The sequence below is a fragment of the Gallinula chloropus genome, assembly GCF_964237585.1.
Source record: "Gallinula chloropus genome assembly, chromosome: 12".
Taxonomy (NCBI): Eukaryota; Metazoa; Chordata; class Aves; order Gruiformes; family Rallidae; genus Gallinula; species Gallinula chloropus.
Genome location: NC_140097.1, coordinates 16047281 through 16064102, shown reverse-complemented (window position 1 = coordinate 16064102; position 16822 = coordinate 16047281). Strand labels below are relative to the sequence as shown.

Here is a 16822-nt window from a genome sequence, read left to right as displayed (position 1 = left end):
TATTCAGCAAGGTATCTGCCAGCATACCCATGGTATACTTTAGGTTCCTTGTGCATGCTTGTTTAAAAGCATTTCAGATAGTGGAGAAAAAAAAACCCAACAGTCTTAACCAGTATTGATGGAGTTTTGATGCAGCTTTCTCTAGCCTGACTCTGTTGGGAGTGGATTTCTCAAATGCAGGCATTTGATCTGCTTCTTCCCGCTGTGAGAGACACTATCAAGTAGTATTTTAATGTAGTAAGACTATTTGGCTATGCAAAGAACGAAACAGAACTGTCATCAGGGGTCTTGGTATGCTTTTTGATTCTTCCTCACTTTTCATCAATAAAGAAGATATATTTAAGAACACGACAGCAATACAAGCTATGGTGCAAAACAGACACAGGGGATATCCAAAGCTCAACCTTGATGCAAAAACTTCTTTCGATGGATTTCAGATCCTGCCTACGGTCCTTATTGTCCTGAAGCAGACTTTGAAGATGAATACAAGTTAACAGGAATGTGGATGGTGCCATATGGCTAGGTGCTGTACAAATATGTACACTGAATGGGTTTGATGTAGAACTGGTACAAAGTGTTTTGAACACTAAAGAGGAAGAAGATTCAAGTTGTCTCATTCTGGGACTTGTGTTTGCACTTCGAAGGAACAATGAACTTAACGTCTTTTGAGACAAGATTAAGTGGGCTCCAGAGTTGAGCAGGAATACCACTGGTCTGGCTCCTTCCTGGTTCAACACAAAGCAGCCTTCAGCAGCTTCCAGAAACATGGAAGCAGGTTACCACTGCCCCTATTTCCGTATGAGGCTACCATTGTTTTACAAGGTGTTCTCATGTGCCCAGTAAGGCAGACTTTTTTACTGGAAACATTCAGCATGAGTCCCAGGCTGTGTGAAAATACTCACAGCTTACCTAAAATCTGAAGGCTACCACATAGACTAGCCAAACAAACAAAAGCCATCAGAAATGTTCTGCCGACCTAAACTGAATAAAACTTCTGTAGATCATCAAGTTCATCTCTAATTACATTTTAGGATTACACAAAAGGGTTTTCTTACAGCTGCTGTTTCTATCGTGGCTAGCCACCAGGGATGTGAGGGATCAAATTGTGAGGGAAAACAATCCAAGTATTTTTGAACACTGAAAATAGAAGACTTGGCATACACACCAAAGCACATAGGCAGGAGTTTTTGGATGGAAATGGACTCTTTCATATAAAAACACACTCGTATATATGTACACCCAAATACACAGACATACACATACGTGCGTAGAGACAGAAAAATATCTACATATATTCAAGAAAAATGACTAATTTTGTCAGTAAACATTTCTTAATCACAGCCATCTCATATTTATTGGAACAATGTACCAGACCAGATCAGTGGTTAGAAAACAGGGAGGGAAAAAAAACCTGTGAGAAGCACTAAAAATGGACTAAAACTCAAAATTTATCATACTCTTTAACCAGAAAAAAAAAGTGCAAATATCTCTACAGAATCACTGCTTTACAGTACATAATTTTTACATGTCATACCTTGGTTAGGACATGAAAGATGTAGGGATACATTAACCCTTTCTTGTGCCTGTGTTCTGCCACTCTTAATACTTCAGGTGCTACAGGAGGCAATGGAGGGGTAGTAATATCCATGTGGTTTCTGGTGGGCATTGACAACAGGCATGGGATTTGTGGATTACTGGTTTGATTCCCTTTGACCTCAGCTGCCTGACTTCCAGAAGAAGCACTAGAGGAACCTTCTGCCTGTAACAGAACATAGAAAATAAAGTGCTTTTGAATGCGTGCACATGCATACCAGGAGATCAGCCGAGAGAAACAGCACATTTCCTTCTTCAGCCGCAATGAGAACAGTAACCTTCACATCACGTTCTATCAGCATGTGGAACACATTATTCAAAGCTGGCTATAAGTTTTTCAGAAAACGTAAACTTTTAGCCATTGTTTGCTAGCAGGAGCAAATTACTGAAAAAATAAACATCACAGTAAAACTTTAACTTAAAAGCACAGTAATTACTGCTTTTGTCTAATTTTTAATGGCACAATACAGAAACAGGGCTGATGACCTCTTAATAAAAAGTGAAAGGCCTCTTAACTAAGTATTTCCAAGATCCTACACCAACTAAATAGGTTAATTGACAGTCACAAAGTCTATAATTTACTGAGACCTCTATTAACACATCCCTGCTCAGTCTGCATTTGTAAATGAAGCAGGGAAAGCTACCTAGTTCAATGTAAAGACATTTAAAACACAAACTGTCTGAAGTCAAGTGCCTTATAAGTGTTTTGTCGGGTTGTTTTTAAATACAAAATTCTTTTCTCTAAGATGATGTTTGTAAGAAAAAATGGCAAAATTTTCTGATGGCAAGATTAAAGTGGCATTTTATTCCATTTCTAGAAAAGTAGTTCACGAACTCACAGGAAGAACATGATGCATAAAAATATACCGGTAAGCATTTATGTTGTGATCTCATAAACACTGCCAGATAAATTAAAGAGTTCATTCCTAGAAATCCCTTTCTTCAAAACCGAAACCTGGTTTTAGCTTAAAAATACTAGGTTCATGACTATAAACTATTACAGTAGTATTAAAAGCTTTTGAAATTTAGTTTGTTCACTTGATAATATATAACAAATGAGGATTTTCAGATTTTCAGTTTGTGTAGAAAATTTCACATGCTTCATTAAGACCTTAAAAGCAAAACTGAAACAAGATAGCCAAAGCCATGAAATCCCACCAAACAGGTACTAAAAAATAGGCCCAGACAAACTGAGCTGGTTCACTTCAGGCTCTTTCGAGAAATACAAACGTGCATGTTACTCAGAGACCTAAGCTGAGGAACCACCATGGAGCTAAAAGAATTTTTTCTTTTTTTCTTTAGTAATACGCATCCACCCAAATGAGATGAGCATACCTTTGTCATGTATAATCACACAGTGAGACAACTGTGAGCAAGGAATTTTGACATTTAAGTCAAGTGCCAGGAGTGTCAAGATTTAAATTACCTCAGAAATTCATACAGTTCAGTCAGTTGAAATCCTCAGGAAATGTTTCCTTTTTTTTTTTACTCGTTAATATATATATACCTCCCTAGGAAATTACTTCATCTACAAAATGTACTCGTAATCCTCCCTGTCATGTTCAACAGACGTGTCTTCTGCTCCTACTGAAGGCTGAATAAGTGGTTTGATATTAAAAAAAAAAGCAAGTAAAACTCACAAGCATTTACACGTGAAATTGGAGACACTGAAGGTGCACTGCATGAATAGACCTACTGGAACGTTTAATGACTGCTTGCAGAGCTCTAATTCTGCGTGTACAGAGGCAGGCAGGCAGCCTCGCTGTGCAGCATGTCCCTCCCGTCCATCGCCCAGCTCCGGCTGCTGCCCCTCTGCAGGACATCGGGCTGTGCCGCGCACACGCAGCGCTGCAGCTGGGACGCACCGGGTTTCGAACGCAGCCCGGAATACAGAGAAGAAAGGAATTTAATAGGTCAAATTAGCATTTGCATATGGTGACTAATCCGCAGGCAGATACAGTTATCGTACGGGGCGTAGTCTGCAAGAATAATAACCGCCGATGGATGAAATCATCAGCTTGATATTTTAAGCACAAAGCCCAAGTTTACTGGAATTTCTATGCCAAAGGTACAGGGAAAATGTTCTGTTTGTCTCCAGCACAAGTAACTCGTGACTTGGTTTTTTGACACAAAATTAACAGTTGGTGCACAGTTCCAGCACAAAGACGCAGAGAAATTAAGTGCAAATGCTTTGAGTGTTCTTTCTAAACGTGGTCCAAACCTGGAATACCAATCATCCTACTCTGAACGTTACAATGGTTTTAGATCTTGAAGAAATATAACAGGATCATGTTGAGTCTTTATCAAGGGCTCAGTTATTCCCATCCTTCCTTAGGTAATCAGCAATACAGTCTAACCAGTCCCACAGAGCTACTTTTATATGTACTACATGAAAATCATACCAGACTGTTATAAAGGACTTTTACTCCCGGGTTGAGCTTTACTACCCCTACAATGGTTCATGGTTAACATTGTAATGTGTGCTAGAGCCGTTCGCACTCCACTGCAGGTTATATGACACAGACCTCAAACCCATCCTTACGCCGTCTCTCCTTCATTAAAAAAAAAAAAAATAAAAAAATGATAGTAATGCACTATTGCAAACACAGGTAGCATCACCCAAGGATGAGACTGTCAGCTAAGTAGTAAACAAGTTTATTGGTTTCTTTGTTTTACACCTGGTGTTTTCTAACACATCCTAGATCATTTTCATTTTTATGTATATGTTACAATATTCCTTGGAAAGTGTCTGTACTTGAAAGCTGCTGTTGTGTAATTCATAAAAATGTGTAAAACTTTACACTAAATGATACAACTAGTATTGAAAATTCTACTCAGACTTTGCCATAAAGCTTCAATACAAAATAATGAATGGTGATGTTTGGAACTTACCTTTGTTTGGTCTCCCAGCTCTCCACGTGTTTGACTTTCTGACTGGGTTCCTGTTTTTTCCCAGCCTATTTTGTTCCCACTGACGTGGCTGGAAGACAACATTAAGAAACACATGGTACTGAAGTGTTGTTCAAGATACAGTGGGATAAATCCTTTGTCACTGTTACTGAACTAGGGGACAGGGACTTTGATTTTAAGGGATACTATGTATTAGGAACATTAATTTGTAGGGCCTTGGAGAGACTGTAATACCAACATGTATTAATTTACAGTACCTCAACATTTGGATGGTATTTAAAAGTTGTATATTACAATGTTCATGCAGGAAAAATTCTTCATTGAACTTTAAATACCTGTCACTATGCCAAGTAATTTCCCTCAATTAGTGGGCTGTTTCTACAAACTGTGATATAAACGGCACTGTCTAGTTTTCAGTTTGCAAATTTATTCAAAACTTATTGCCCAAGCTGCATGAGGCAACACAATCAAAAAAGCTGGAAAATACTGGTGTTTATTAAAGCAGGTACATTTCCAGTCCTACACTGCATGGAAGCCATGCAAACTTGCCCGATTTACTAAGCAAAACCCATGATATTTAAAGTCAACAGACTGCATCAAAACACCAAAGTCCAAGCCATGATGTGTAAGTGATTCAAAGTCATTCAAACTTTAATACCACGTAGCAACGTACTTATGCTGTTACAACCCCAAACTCTGAGAGGTAATCAGAGCCCTGTGAAAGCCCCAGGCTTTGATTCTCCCACAGCAAGCCACTGCCCCTAACAAGTCAAACACAAACTGCCTCTGTTCAAATTTCCTTTTTGTAGGTCAGCAAGCAGTAATTAAACGGAAGTCTGTACAACTTTACTGCCAAGGACAGACATATGATCTAGTTTAAGTGAGAAATGCTTGTGCAGTAAACAAGGCACATTAGTAGAAGAGAGCAAAACCAATTTCACTGCTGCTTTGCTCCACACAGAGCCTGCCAAGGAGGGCTCTTCAAGTCACTGGCCTAAACAGTGCATCTCTGACACTCACACCAGGTCTCTTCGCAAAGCTACATTATCTCAACATTTAAGAAGTGCAACTACTATAAATTCAGTGGAGTTTCATAGTCTTCAGCTACTGAAATGTTAATGAATTATACTGTGAATATTTCTTTTATACAAAGTAGGGAACTCGAAGGCTTTATGACATTTACCAAAATCACACTCTTGCCTTCTTTCAATAAAACATAAGGGCAGAAGTGGAAAAACACCCAACATTATTTGGGTTTGGATTTCTGCTTGTTAAGGAACAAGGTGACTAGAGTAAACCATGGATGTGTTTGTAGTCACAGTGACCTAAAACTATTTTCTGAAAGTCTGTCATATCGCTAATATGCAGATTTCTTACTTTCAGGGTACTTGTACACGGTTTTGAAAATGAATTTATTTTAACAGAAGCCAAGTAAGAAAACATCCTCATGAAAAACTTACTTCACTGCACCTCCATTGCCTTCATCATTGTCAGAGGACGAAGATGTAGAAGAGGCAGGAAAATAGGTTGAATCCACATGATTGGGGCTCCCGCTCTGAGCTGGATTTATTGGAGAAGATCGTTCATACAATGGTGTATGTTTTCCTTCGTGAGGAATGTTACTGTAGTTGTTCTGCTCAGAAAGACTTTTTCCACCTGTTTCCAAGGTGATGGCTGGCTCAGAGAGACTATATGGGTATGGACCCTGACCTTGGGCCCCACCCTGATTGGACATCTGCTGGGCCTGAAAGAGTCAAGTCAACAGTAAGGCTTTGTTTTTAAACCAAAAGACATTATCTAATCAAGTGGCATTTTTCCAAATCTACACATTAAGTCTCAGCCATCTTGGACATCCACAAAACTCTTCTGCCAGAGTATGTGGCATCACTGCAATTCCAGCCTTAGTCAGTGAACGCCCACACTGAGAGTTAGATACACCTTTCCCACCTCGATTTCAATTTCCTCCCAAGAAGAAGGCAGTGAGCACTACTTACCACAGGTTTTGCTTGTAGTGAGGTCTGTGGAATGTTAAGCATCTGAGAAGGAACATATGGTGGCACTATCCCAGGCATACCAAACTGATTTGGTCTGGCTGCTGTATTGTGAACAGGGAGGGAGGTGTGGGAGGGAACAAAAAAAACACACCACAAAACACCTTGTGAAGAAGCTTGTTATTTGACACAAACCTCACCCTGTTTATCCTTTTGCTTCTATAGTTTATTTATTCTTGTTCTCTTAGCATTACCACTTTTTAGTATGTCTAAGTCAATTTTACTCATTTTTGCCTTTTAATAAAAATACTTTATAACCTGGGAAGTCTATTTTACTTGTCTTGCCTTCTCTCAGTCCTTTTTATCTTGGATTACTGCACATTTCTATTCTACCTGGGAATCAAAGGAAGCTTCAAAGAAAAAAAGCCCAAGAGATGTCGCAATGAAGAAGCTGGCAAAACCAATGTCACACACACATATAATGCTGGCACTTTCTATTATTTGAATGTTTGACCTAGAGCAGCCTTAATTCAGGTCTTTGAATGTAAATAAAGTCATCTCACCACCCAAAAAAGAAGGAAAAATCTGTATTATTAAAACAGAGCAGTAGCTGAAAATCTGTGGAAAAATTCAGATCAAATGATGTTTCTGTGTTAAGGATGAGGAATACACGGTAAAACCTGTCATCATACAGTTAATTTGTAAGCCTTGAAAATAATTTGTGATACCAGAATGATTTGTGGCTGCATTTAAGCAGGTATACTATGACATCAAAACATCAAAGACTATAAAGGGATTTTTAAAATGTATCCAGTAAGTCCAGTGAAAAGAGGAAATACATTTTATAGAACAGAACTACAAACTGTCTTCATGACTAGAACCAGTCACCAGATGCCAGTTTTTTCCAGCACCATACTCTCCTGAGTCCCAGCACTGGAACTGGTGCAACAATAGCTGAGTCCAGGCAGTTGTTCTCTTTGGGGAAAGAGCACAACCTCTGCATATATCCTACTAAAATCTTCTTTTGAAACCTCATATTTAATTGTCAATGAAAATTGCCAGAGAATATAAACATTTTTATAAGATCCTGCTAATACATTACTTCTGATTGAGGGTTATGCCAGCTTTTAATTAAAAAGAAAAACCTTATTTCCTTAATTACTTACCTAGGTAATGTGGTGGATGAAATGGCATAGGTTTATTAGTTGCTGAGTAATAAGCAACTGCTCTCTTAAATCGAGTGACTTTGTCATCTGTTCTAGACTAAAAAAAAACCAAAAAAAAATTCTTTCAGGAGCAAATCCAAACATGTCATCTACAGGTCAGCACCGTACTTCAGAGCAGCTAAAGTATACCATATTCCATACAGTTGTAAGACCTATGGAACCTTAAGGACCACAGTACTACTCCAGCACAAGAAATACGATGTCAATCCATTTTAAAGCTTGAAAATACTATCTTCAAGTACTGCTGATTCTCAATGACAGCGTCAGACTACAAAAGCCCTCTGGTTATCGAGAATTTAAAGCACAGAGAATAAAGGCAGGATTTTTACCTTTGGGAAGCGAAATTAGAGTATCTAAGACACTGTAGATACCAGTAGAATCCTATCAACCAATGCAAAAATCTGGTTTTATATTATGCAATTCTTCAACACAAACATATAGCACAACTGGCTTTAAAAAAAACCCACACCAATATTTTGCTTTATACTTTACCTGTGAGTGTTGAAAAACATCTTTTGCTATGGCATCCAAATCAGTGGTGTCCTGAATATTACGGACGTAGTCAGCTACGGCTTTGATCACTACGTCACAAGGTGGTAAAACTAACTGGTGAGCACGTACCTATGCAAACAAACACACATGTAGGCATGAAATAACAGAGCAGCCCAAGATACTTTAGTTACACAGCAGAGAACAAAACTGTTTATTTATTGATAATATATTCTGTAAATTCCATGTTGCCAGATGTAGTATCTAAATAAATTTTGGGCTTTCCACTTTGTTTTTCAAGACTTCACCCATAACAATGATTCACATGTTTTTCATCTACAGTGTATTTATATGTAAATATTTGCTAGTTAAATATCAGCTCCAACAACAAACAAGGTCAACAATGCTAAATATTTTACTGCTTTCTAGTTAGACATTTCCTCTTGTGCAAAATGGTTTTGTTAATAAGAATACATACGTATGTATATATTTATAGATGTGTCAGAAAATGCTTTGAGACAATATTCCAAATGTGAATTGGTATCTGAATTAAAGAGATCCACTGGAAAAAGGAAGATCTCTATGTACACAGAAAAGGGAGGATTAAAAAACAAATGTAGAAAAGGATCTCAAGGAAACTTATTTTCAAGATTCTTCAAATAATGATTTTTAGACCAATTTCTGTAAATACACCGTTTAATAATAACCAGTGTTTCCAAATTCTGTGTATCTCATTATCTGGAGTAGAATATACTCATAAAGCTTCACATTATATGTAACTTTTCAGGCAAGAAATTAATTTTCTTTTTTATTATGCACTGACACAGAATGATGTATGGATTTCTCCTGTTGCTATGGAGCGTAGTGGCTTTCTCTTTCATGCATGTCAGTATCAAGATCCCTTTTTGTGGACACAGAGGAAACTCTTAAGATAGTTCCATTGACAAAAGAGTTTCAATATTTCAGCATTAAAACATTTTAGGCTTCACCATCCAATGACAGATGTGTCTGACTTCCCACATTTGCCAGCTGTTTTAAATGGATGACAAACATGCGCTTGAATGCATGCAAAAAGTTTCCCTCAAGTTCATGTCCTGAACCCATACAGACCATAGATCTGTCTATAAATCAAAGTCCATGGCAGTCAAGTTGTTAGAAAAATGATGAATTCCCATCCATCACTGGTGACTGACTGAGGCCATGGGCTTGGAAAGATAAGAATCACTTTGGATTTGGTAGCAAAAGATCTTTGTAGTAAGAAGAAAGAGATGAACTTTGTGGGAGGATGTCCAAAGTCCCTAACAGACGAAGCTCCTGCAGCTCAGTGACTGGCAGCTGCAGATGGATGTGTTGTATCAGGAAGTTCTAGACTCAGTTCTTTGGCCTGATCCCTCCTTGGGTCCACATGGGGAAAGGAGGAGAACTGGACAGTCCTGGAAACCCTGGACTTGCATCAACACTCTCAACAGGCTCCTCCTGAAGATAAACTGAGGATTATTCAGCATACGATTATGGGAATTACTGCTCTTACACACAATGCATGATCCTATATGGGCTGTAGGAACTTCGGGTCAAGCAAGTGTCATGGACCATTGTGCAATTCAAAGCTGCGAGTGGTGCTCATAGCCAGGTCTGAAGAACTACTCAATTGTCAGCAGCTCCTGACACATTCCCTCTGTGCTGCACAATGAGCGCTCAGAGGGGCAGGAAAGAAGTCTCCAACTACGTGTCCTAAATTTTAGAGGACGCCTCAGGAATTTCTAAAGATCCTGGCTGAAACCTCTGCACAACTCTGGAGCTCTCTGTCCATGCCTATGGGGACAGCTAGGTTTTTGTTTTTAACTTAATCTGCCTATTTGTAAAATTCAGTGACTCAAGATTTGAGAGATCATTATTATTATTTAACAGTTCTGTTGAAGAGAGAAGAAAATGTGAAAAAAATCTTTATGCTTGCATTCTACACGGAGGTACCATACTTCACTAGAAAATACTGCAATTCAGCCTTGTCAAAAATGTTTATGCGAAATTCTGGTTGATGCTTCATTAGTTTTATCTTTGCAAGTTGAACATTTGTACCACAACCCATTTTATATGGTATCTATCATATGGAATTTTTTCTTTCTGGCCTTTTCCTTAACCGATCCACTTATGCAATTTCTTATACTGCCTCTTCATATTTAGACCATGGAATTTTTGTTCACATTCCCATTTGTAGTCATTTCCTTCACCTAACATCTACTTTTTGCAGACATCAGGATATTAATTCTATAGCTTGTCATTCGCTACCAGAGATGAGCTCTGTATTTTATGAGCCTAAATTAAGAACTGTTGTGTTCAATGTGGTCAGCTGCATGAGAATTATTTCTATTTCAGACAGCAAATTCTAAATTTTCATTAATGTGCATTCTGAATAGATACAATACTAACTACACATCACATAATGAACTTAACAGTCACAAATAGTAACGATAAAGTTTTGCACCCAACCTGCAAGCAGAAGCAATATATTTTCTTCTCACTGGCAATCTAAGTCACTTCACAAACACCTACCATCTTACTTGTACGTGTAACAATTACACATCTCTAACGTGGCTGCTGAATCATAACATGGCTGTGTCATGTCAGATGTGCTCTCTGCAGTCCCTTAGAGAAAACCCTGCATTACCACCAAAGTGGTTCTGCAATCTCTGCTTGAAAATACAGTGGATGAAAGCAGTAAGCAGTCTGTCATTAGTTTTACGTGATAACCAAGCTATATTTAATCAGCTGTAAGCAGGAAGATGCCACATCACCCTAGCACTAACACTCATCTCAGACCCTATAAGTACAAAGCTCAAGTGAGACATTTAGGGTCCCCCAGTTTAGCCGCTTTTAAACAAACAGCCTGAAGGCCTCAAGGAAGCATATTCTTAACTCCTCAAGGGAGACCACCTGAAAGCATGAATTACAGATTTAGACACATTTCAGATATTTGAATTTCATTTTCTTTTATTCTTTTTCAAAGACATCCAAGTCCAGATGTGAGAACGCCCTCAAAACTAAAAATGTCATGACCTACAAAGAAGCCAGAAATGGAGATATACCTTCCTGATATTAAAGAATAAAAAATTTCTATTAATTTTAGAACTTTACAGTAATCTAAAATTGTAGAATTTGTACTGAATGATAAATAATTATTCTAATACTGCATGCATTAAAATATGAGCTAAGTCTTACTATGTGTTAGGCATTAGAGAAAAGTAAGACTTAAGAGATTATAGAAAACAGAATCAGAATCTCTTCAGTTGGAAGGGACCCATAAGGCTCGTCAAGCCCAATTCCTGGCTCCACACAGAACCAGCCACATCAGAGCATGAGACTTAGTGCATCGTCCAGATGCTTCTTAAACTCAGTCAAGCTCAGAGCTGTGACCGATTCCCTGGGGAGCCTGTTCCAATGACTGACCACCCTCCCAGTAAATGTTCATGGTTCAAGCCTAACTTGCACACAAAGCATTTCTGAGCAAAATCAACATTGTATTTCATCAATTTTTCCTGACCAGATTTCTTCCTAGAAGCTTTCCCCCCCCACCCCTCATTGTCTACAGGTGAGTTTCAGACAAGTAACAACATGGAAAATCAATTTTGGCAAGGTAAACATGGAGATGGATCAGGCTTGCAGGAGACCAGGTCAGAAAACATGACATCTGAAAAACTGTTTCTTCACTAGTTGTAAAATAACTACTTCAATTTCACAACAGAGCACTGACAAAGATCACAAGCAACCTATCAAAAAGGTACTCTGAAAAGATTAAGCGGGGAAAGGAAATTAATTCTCCATAGGTATTTGTCAGAACGAGAGGCAGAGAACAACGTTACAAACGCAGAAGCCACAAGATAAAAATACCTTTTTTTTTTTTTTTTACAAAATAAACTTGAAATAATGCTTTACTGAAAGAAAAAGTCTCAGAAGTGCATAACTCCACGGGATTATGGGGAAGGCACCTAAGCTACACTTGGGAGAAGCTCCCCAATGCTGCAACAACTCCACTTGTCCACTGTCTCCAGGAAGTGAAGCCTTTAAAAGCTAACCCACACAACTACCAGCATTTACAGTTGTGCCTGCTGGAAAGAGATAATCAGTTTAACTTTATTTTCAAACCATTAAAAAAGAGAGACCTCGGAGACTCAGTTACTATTAGGTCACACATAAGGAACAGGTTTTTTTCCACTGGCAAGGGAAAAGGCTGAAGATATGAAGAATACTGCAATAAACTGCCAGGGTTGCAATGTCTAATAAAGATCACATTCAAGCTGTTTGGACCTTGTATCAGCCTCGGAACGTTAAAAGCATTTAATCTTATGAGCTTGTGGTGCATCCAATCTAATGGCAAGCTTTCTGAAGAGACAAGGAGTTCCCTGGATTACTTAAAATCCTGTAAAACCAACAAAAGCTCAGCTTTTCCCTAAGACTGGGTTACTGCATTTGAAGTTCTTTCTCCCGCTCCTTCCACCCTTGTTGAGAAGCTGACCTCCTTCTACGGCTGTCTTGATGGTAACAAGAAGACATGCAACAGTGAGATGATTTGCTAACAATTTACACACACAGGACTCAGCAAATCAAATCTACAGAGAGGAACAAAAGTGATGTCAGAAAGGAAGGGGAAGAACAGAAATACAAGATGTAATACAGATAGACTCTGCACAAGACAGCCTGTGCAAGAAGCCTGCATACTACCACGATCTCGAGAGCTAGGCTGCCATCCAGAAAGCTACAGGAATGAACCAAGAGGAACCTTAAGAAATTCAACAAGTACAAAAGCAAAGTCTTGCACCTGGGCAGGAATAACCCCTGGCTACTGTACAGGCTGGAGTTGTGCCAAAAAGGACCTAGGGCTCTTGGAAGACAGCAAGCTGAACATGAACCAGCAGAGGTGACCAGCTGTACCCTGGGCCGTGTAGCAGAGACAGCAAGAGACTGTGCTCCTCAGCACTTGCTCGATCACCTAGAGCACTGCATTCAGTCTGGGGCTCCCCAGTACAGGCAACGAGTCAAAAAAAGTTCTGCAGAAAGCCACAGAGACAGTAAAGGAGCTGGAGCACCTGCTCTGTGTCAAGAGGCTGAGGGAATAGGGCTTATTCATCCTGGCAAAGACAAGGCTTTGAGACACCCAAGAGCAGCCTGCCAACACATACAAAAAGGTAGTACCGAGCCAGGCCCTTCACAGTGATGCACTGTGGAAGGACGAGACAACAGACATAGCCTGAAGATGGGTTCAGTCTGTAAGCAAGGCAAAACGTTTTTACCATTGGTACTGTCGAGCCGAGCAGGCTGCCCAGACAGGTTGTGCAGTCACCAACCTTGGAGTTTTTCATGACTAGTCTAGGCAAAGCCCTGAGCAAGCTGTTCTGACCTCAAGCTGACCATGCTTTCAGCAGGTGATTGGACCAGATGACTTCCTGAGGTCTCTTCTGACCCTGCATCATGCTATGATGACCCTTGACATCAAGAAACAAAAAAAAACAAACCAAAAAGCCCCACATGACAGACGCTTACTTTAAGTATAGCTTAAGACTACCACTTTTGTTATCTGAAAGCAGCAAATTACCTAAGTACCTACTTAGCATATTAGTCTCCCTCTGGCAGACACCGTCTGAAGTCAACACACAGTGAAAGACAGGAATTTCCTAAAGCAATTCAGAGAAGGAGCCTAGCCTGCATATTTTGGATTGCTGTCTGAAAGCATCTCCCTTTGCCTCTCTCCCTAGATGAAAGAACCAAGGACATTAGCCAACTAATTTAACAAGTAAAATTAGATGTGGAACATTGAATTGAAGACCTATCAAGAGCTTACCAAAGACAGTTCAGCGAACTCATCTTACCAAAACCCATCATCCATCGTAAAATTAAGATGGCATTCTCAACACTTCCCTGTATATTTCTCTTTTCAAAAATGGAGATTGCACTAAGACTTGTTGCTAAGGTTGCCTTGTGAATAGTCAGCACTTCTTCGGTGCTATGCACTCCCATACAGATACTAATTCATTACAGAGATAAGAAACTTATTTCCTAGTATCATTCTGATGGTATTATACATTGATCTGGAAGTGTCATTTCCCAGAATGAGAACGGACTTGTCTTTATCTTGAAGATAAATCCCCAAGCACACAAATTAGTAGTATAATGCTAGTTTCCAAACAATGTCTAGCAGACACGTTATCTCTCAGGAAGTTTATCAACTCTTTTCCAGCTCCTGATCGAGGTGGTCATTTCAGTGAACTCTGTTTCAGGCAGCAGGACACAAGCACAGGTCTACACATCTCTTAGATGCAATACCTGTTTACACCAGGACATTTCAAAGACCCTGGCTCAGACCAGCTTGCAGTGTCGGGTTTTGATCCCTTTTCCCCCTTTTGCAGCAATAGTAATTCAAATATTTTCATTTAAATTTGTCCATGGAACTTAAATAGTTTTGCTGAGCTGATGGTCATTGCTGGCATCTTCTGAAAGGAATGACTTTTTATCCAGCATAAGATGTTGTCCTGTTAGGTTAATTTCCTTCCAGATGTGAAACATGGATTATTCATACAGGTTTCCATTTCCCTTGTTTTTTTCCCATTTCTATTAATCTACTTCCTAGTTGAACATACCACACTCACATCCCTCTTTAAACACAGGTACAGGTTCCTTGGTTTTGATTTTTTTCACCTATGTTGACACCTGAACAGATACACCAATTTTCTGACACCAAAGACTGGTGGTTTCTTCTCCAAGTTACACTTCTTAATTGGCGAACTAGGTTCCTGAGCAAGGAGAATACTCACTAGTAACACCAAAGAGTTGCAATGAAGTTTCTGAGTTCGCACTGGGCATCCTGGGCAACTACCGCGACTTCCCCTTATCCCCCATCTCCAGTTTTTCCACTTCCTCTAACTGTTCTGAAACTACATCTTGCTATCAAGCTTGTGGCTAATATAAATGTGCTTTTAAGGGTTTTTAACATCCTTAAAATTTAAAAGGAACATTGCCTTCTGAACACCTACAATTAACAGAAGTATCTACAGAGAGAACCCTAAAGCTGTAATTGACATACCTGTATGTCAGATAAAATTGAATTGAATTAATGAGCTACTGAAACAAGAAATAATTTCAAACCACAAGCACTGTTGAAACTGCTAAAAAACCAGTTGTTCCATGACCAGCAACTAATTTAGACTGGTTTCCTGTAGACTTGTGTTCTTGTTGCTTTAGAACTTCTTTCTCTCCCTCTGACATCATTATCAGTCAGGAGACAGAAATGCTGTGGTTAGTTTGGAGCTACACACTAAACAACTTGTCAGCAAGCTGCTGTAAAATTAAACAAATCATGTGTTGTCCTAGGTAAGGGCACTATTTTGGTTCTTTTTCACTGATAACAGTGTATCAGTTGTTACACAGCCGTAACAACCAAATGGGAACTGCTTTCAAATCTGTTAATATTGGCCAGGACATGAAATAAATACAAGGAGGACTGCCTAAGACAGCCAGCGATGCTCTAAAGAAACAGGTTTCATTTCCTTAGGATGACAACTACAAAGCCCAACTGGTGCTTCCATTGAAAGCGTGACTCTAGAAGCAAAGATGACCAACACCTAATTTTCATTCTAGACAAATAATTCAGTATATACTTAGAAGTCTTTTCAGAAAGTCTAGGTGTCTGAAGTCACCCTCTGAACCAGCTGTGAAACAAGGCTACTCAGTCTAAAACACAGGAAAGTATTCTCAACATCAGAAAGGTTATCAACCACTTTAGAAGTCCTACATCTTAGCCATTTGAGTAAAAAAATGAAAATACAGGCACAGCCTTTCATTTTTTCACCTCAGGTTTTACAAGGAGGTAGCAAGCATGCATGCGTATTGTTTTACCACTACAGTATGCTGGCACTTACCTTTCTAAACACAGGAGCGGCAGCAAAATAGGAGATGAGTGTAACATCAAATTGTCACAGCTGTTCACTAAGCAACGCATGTACAAGCCTTAAAAACTCTGCTGAAAATCTTGAATCTGTTTTTAAATTCTGCCTTCAGCAAAATAAGTTACAGTATTTCAATACTTAATTTTTTGGAGCAGGAACGGGGGGAAGCTCCCCCTATTTTTTGTGGTAGATGTAACAAAACAGTCTTATAGAACTTACAAAAAGCAAACTGATTCGCTGCATGGTACACCTTAGGGGAAAGGATAAAAAGTATTTCTATTGTGGCAGAGAGAAAGAAAGATCACTATTAGCCCATTCTCTGATGTGTCCAGTTTCCCTTTTATAGCTGTCTGCTTGGCAGATGCACAAAGCAAGTGTGATGAAGCAGCAGTAAACTAAGAGCATCAGACACAAGTTACTTCTCTCAAAATCATCCTACTGAAAGCCACATTAGCTTTCTTCTGCAAGGTATTCTCCAACATATTTACACACTAAGTAGTACAGAATATTGACAATTACACACAAACTCAGATCAGTAGCAAATAAAACAACACGGTAGGAAGATATCCAGCTATTAACAGTTGAATAACATGACTAAATAAAAAAATTCTCCTCTTGAAAAAGGAAGAGAATATGAACCTACATTCTCAAAGCAAAGCCACACTGAAACTATCCAGTG

At 39.1% G+C, this 16822-nt stretch overlaps 1 protein-coding gene across 2 annotated transcripts in view; it reads right to left on the bottom strand.

The window, feature by feature from the left end:
* FAM120A (family with sequence similarity 120 member A) overlaps positions 1–16822 on the bottom strand; it is a gene marked incomplete at its 5' end in the record, with an annotated part of 51587 nt that overhangs the window by 23112 nt on the left and 11653 nt on the right. The window contains 6 exons of one of the 2 annotated variants that reach the window (XM_084269510.1): positions 1535–1759; positions 4486–4573; positions 5964–6247; positions 6498–6598; positions 7661–7757; positions 8213–8341. In XM_084269510.1, coding sequence (XP_084125636.1) covers positions 1535–1759; positions 4486–4573; positions 5964–6247; positions 6498–6598; positions 7661–7757; positions 8213–8341 — 924 coding nt within the window. The remainder of the gene's footprint in view (positions 1–1534; positions 1760–4485; positions 4574–5963; positions 6248–6497; positions 6599–7660; positions 7758–8212; positions 8342–16822) is intronic. The other variant, XM_084269511.1, reaches the window with a different exon arrangement.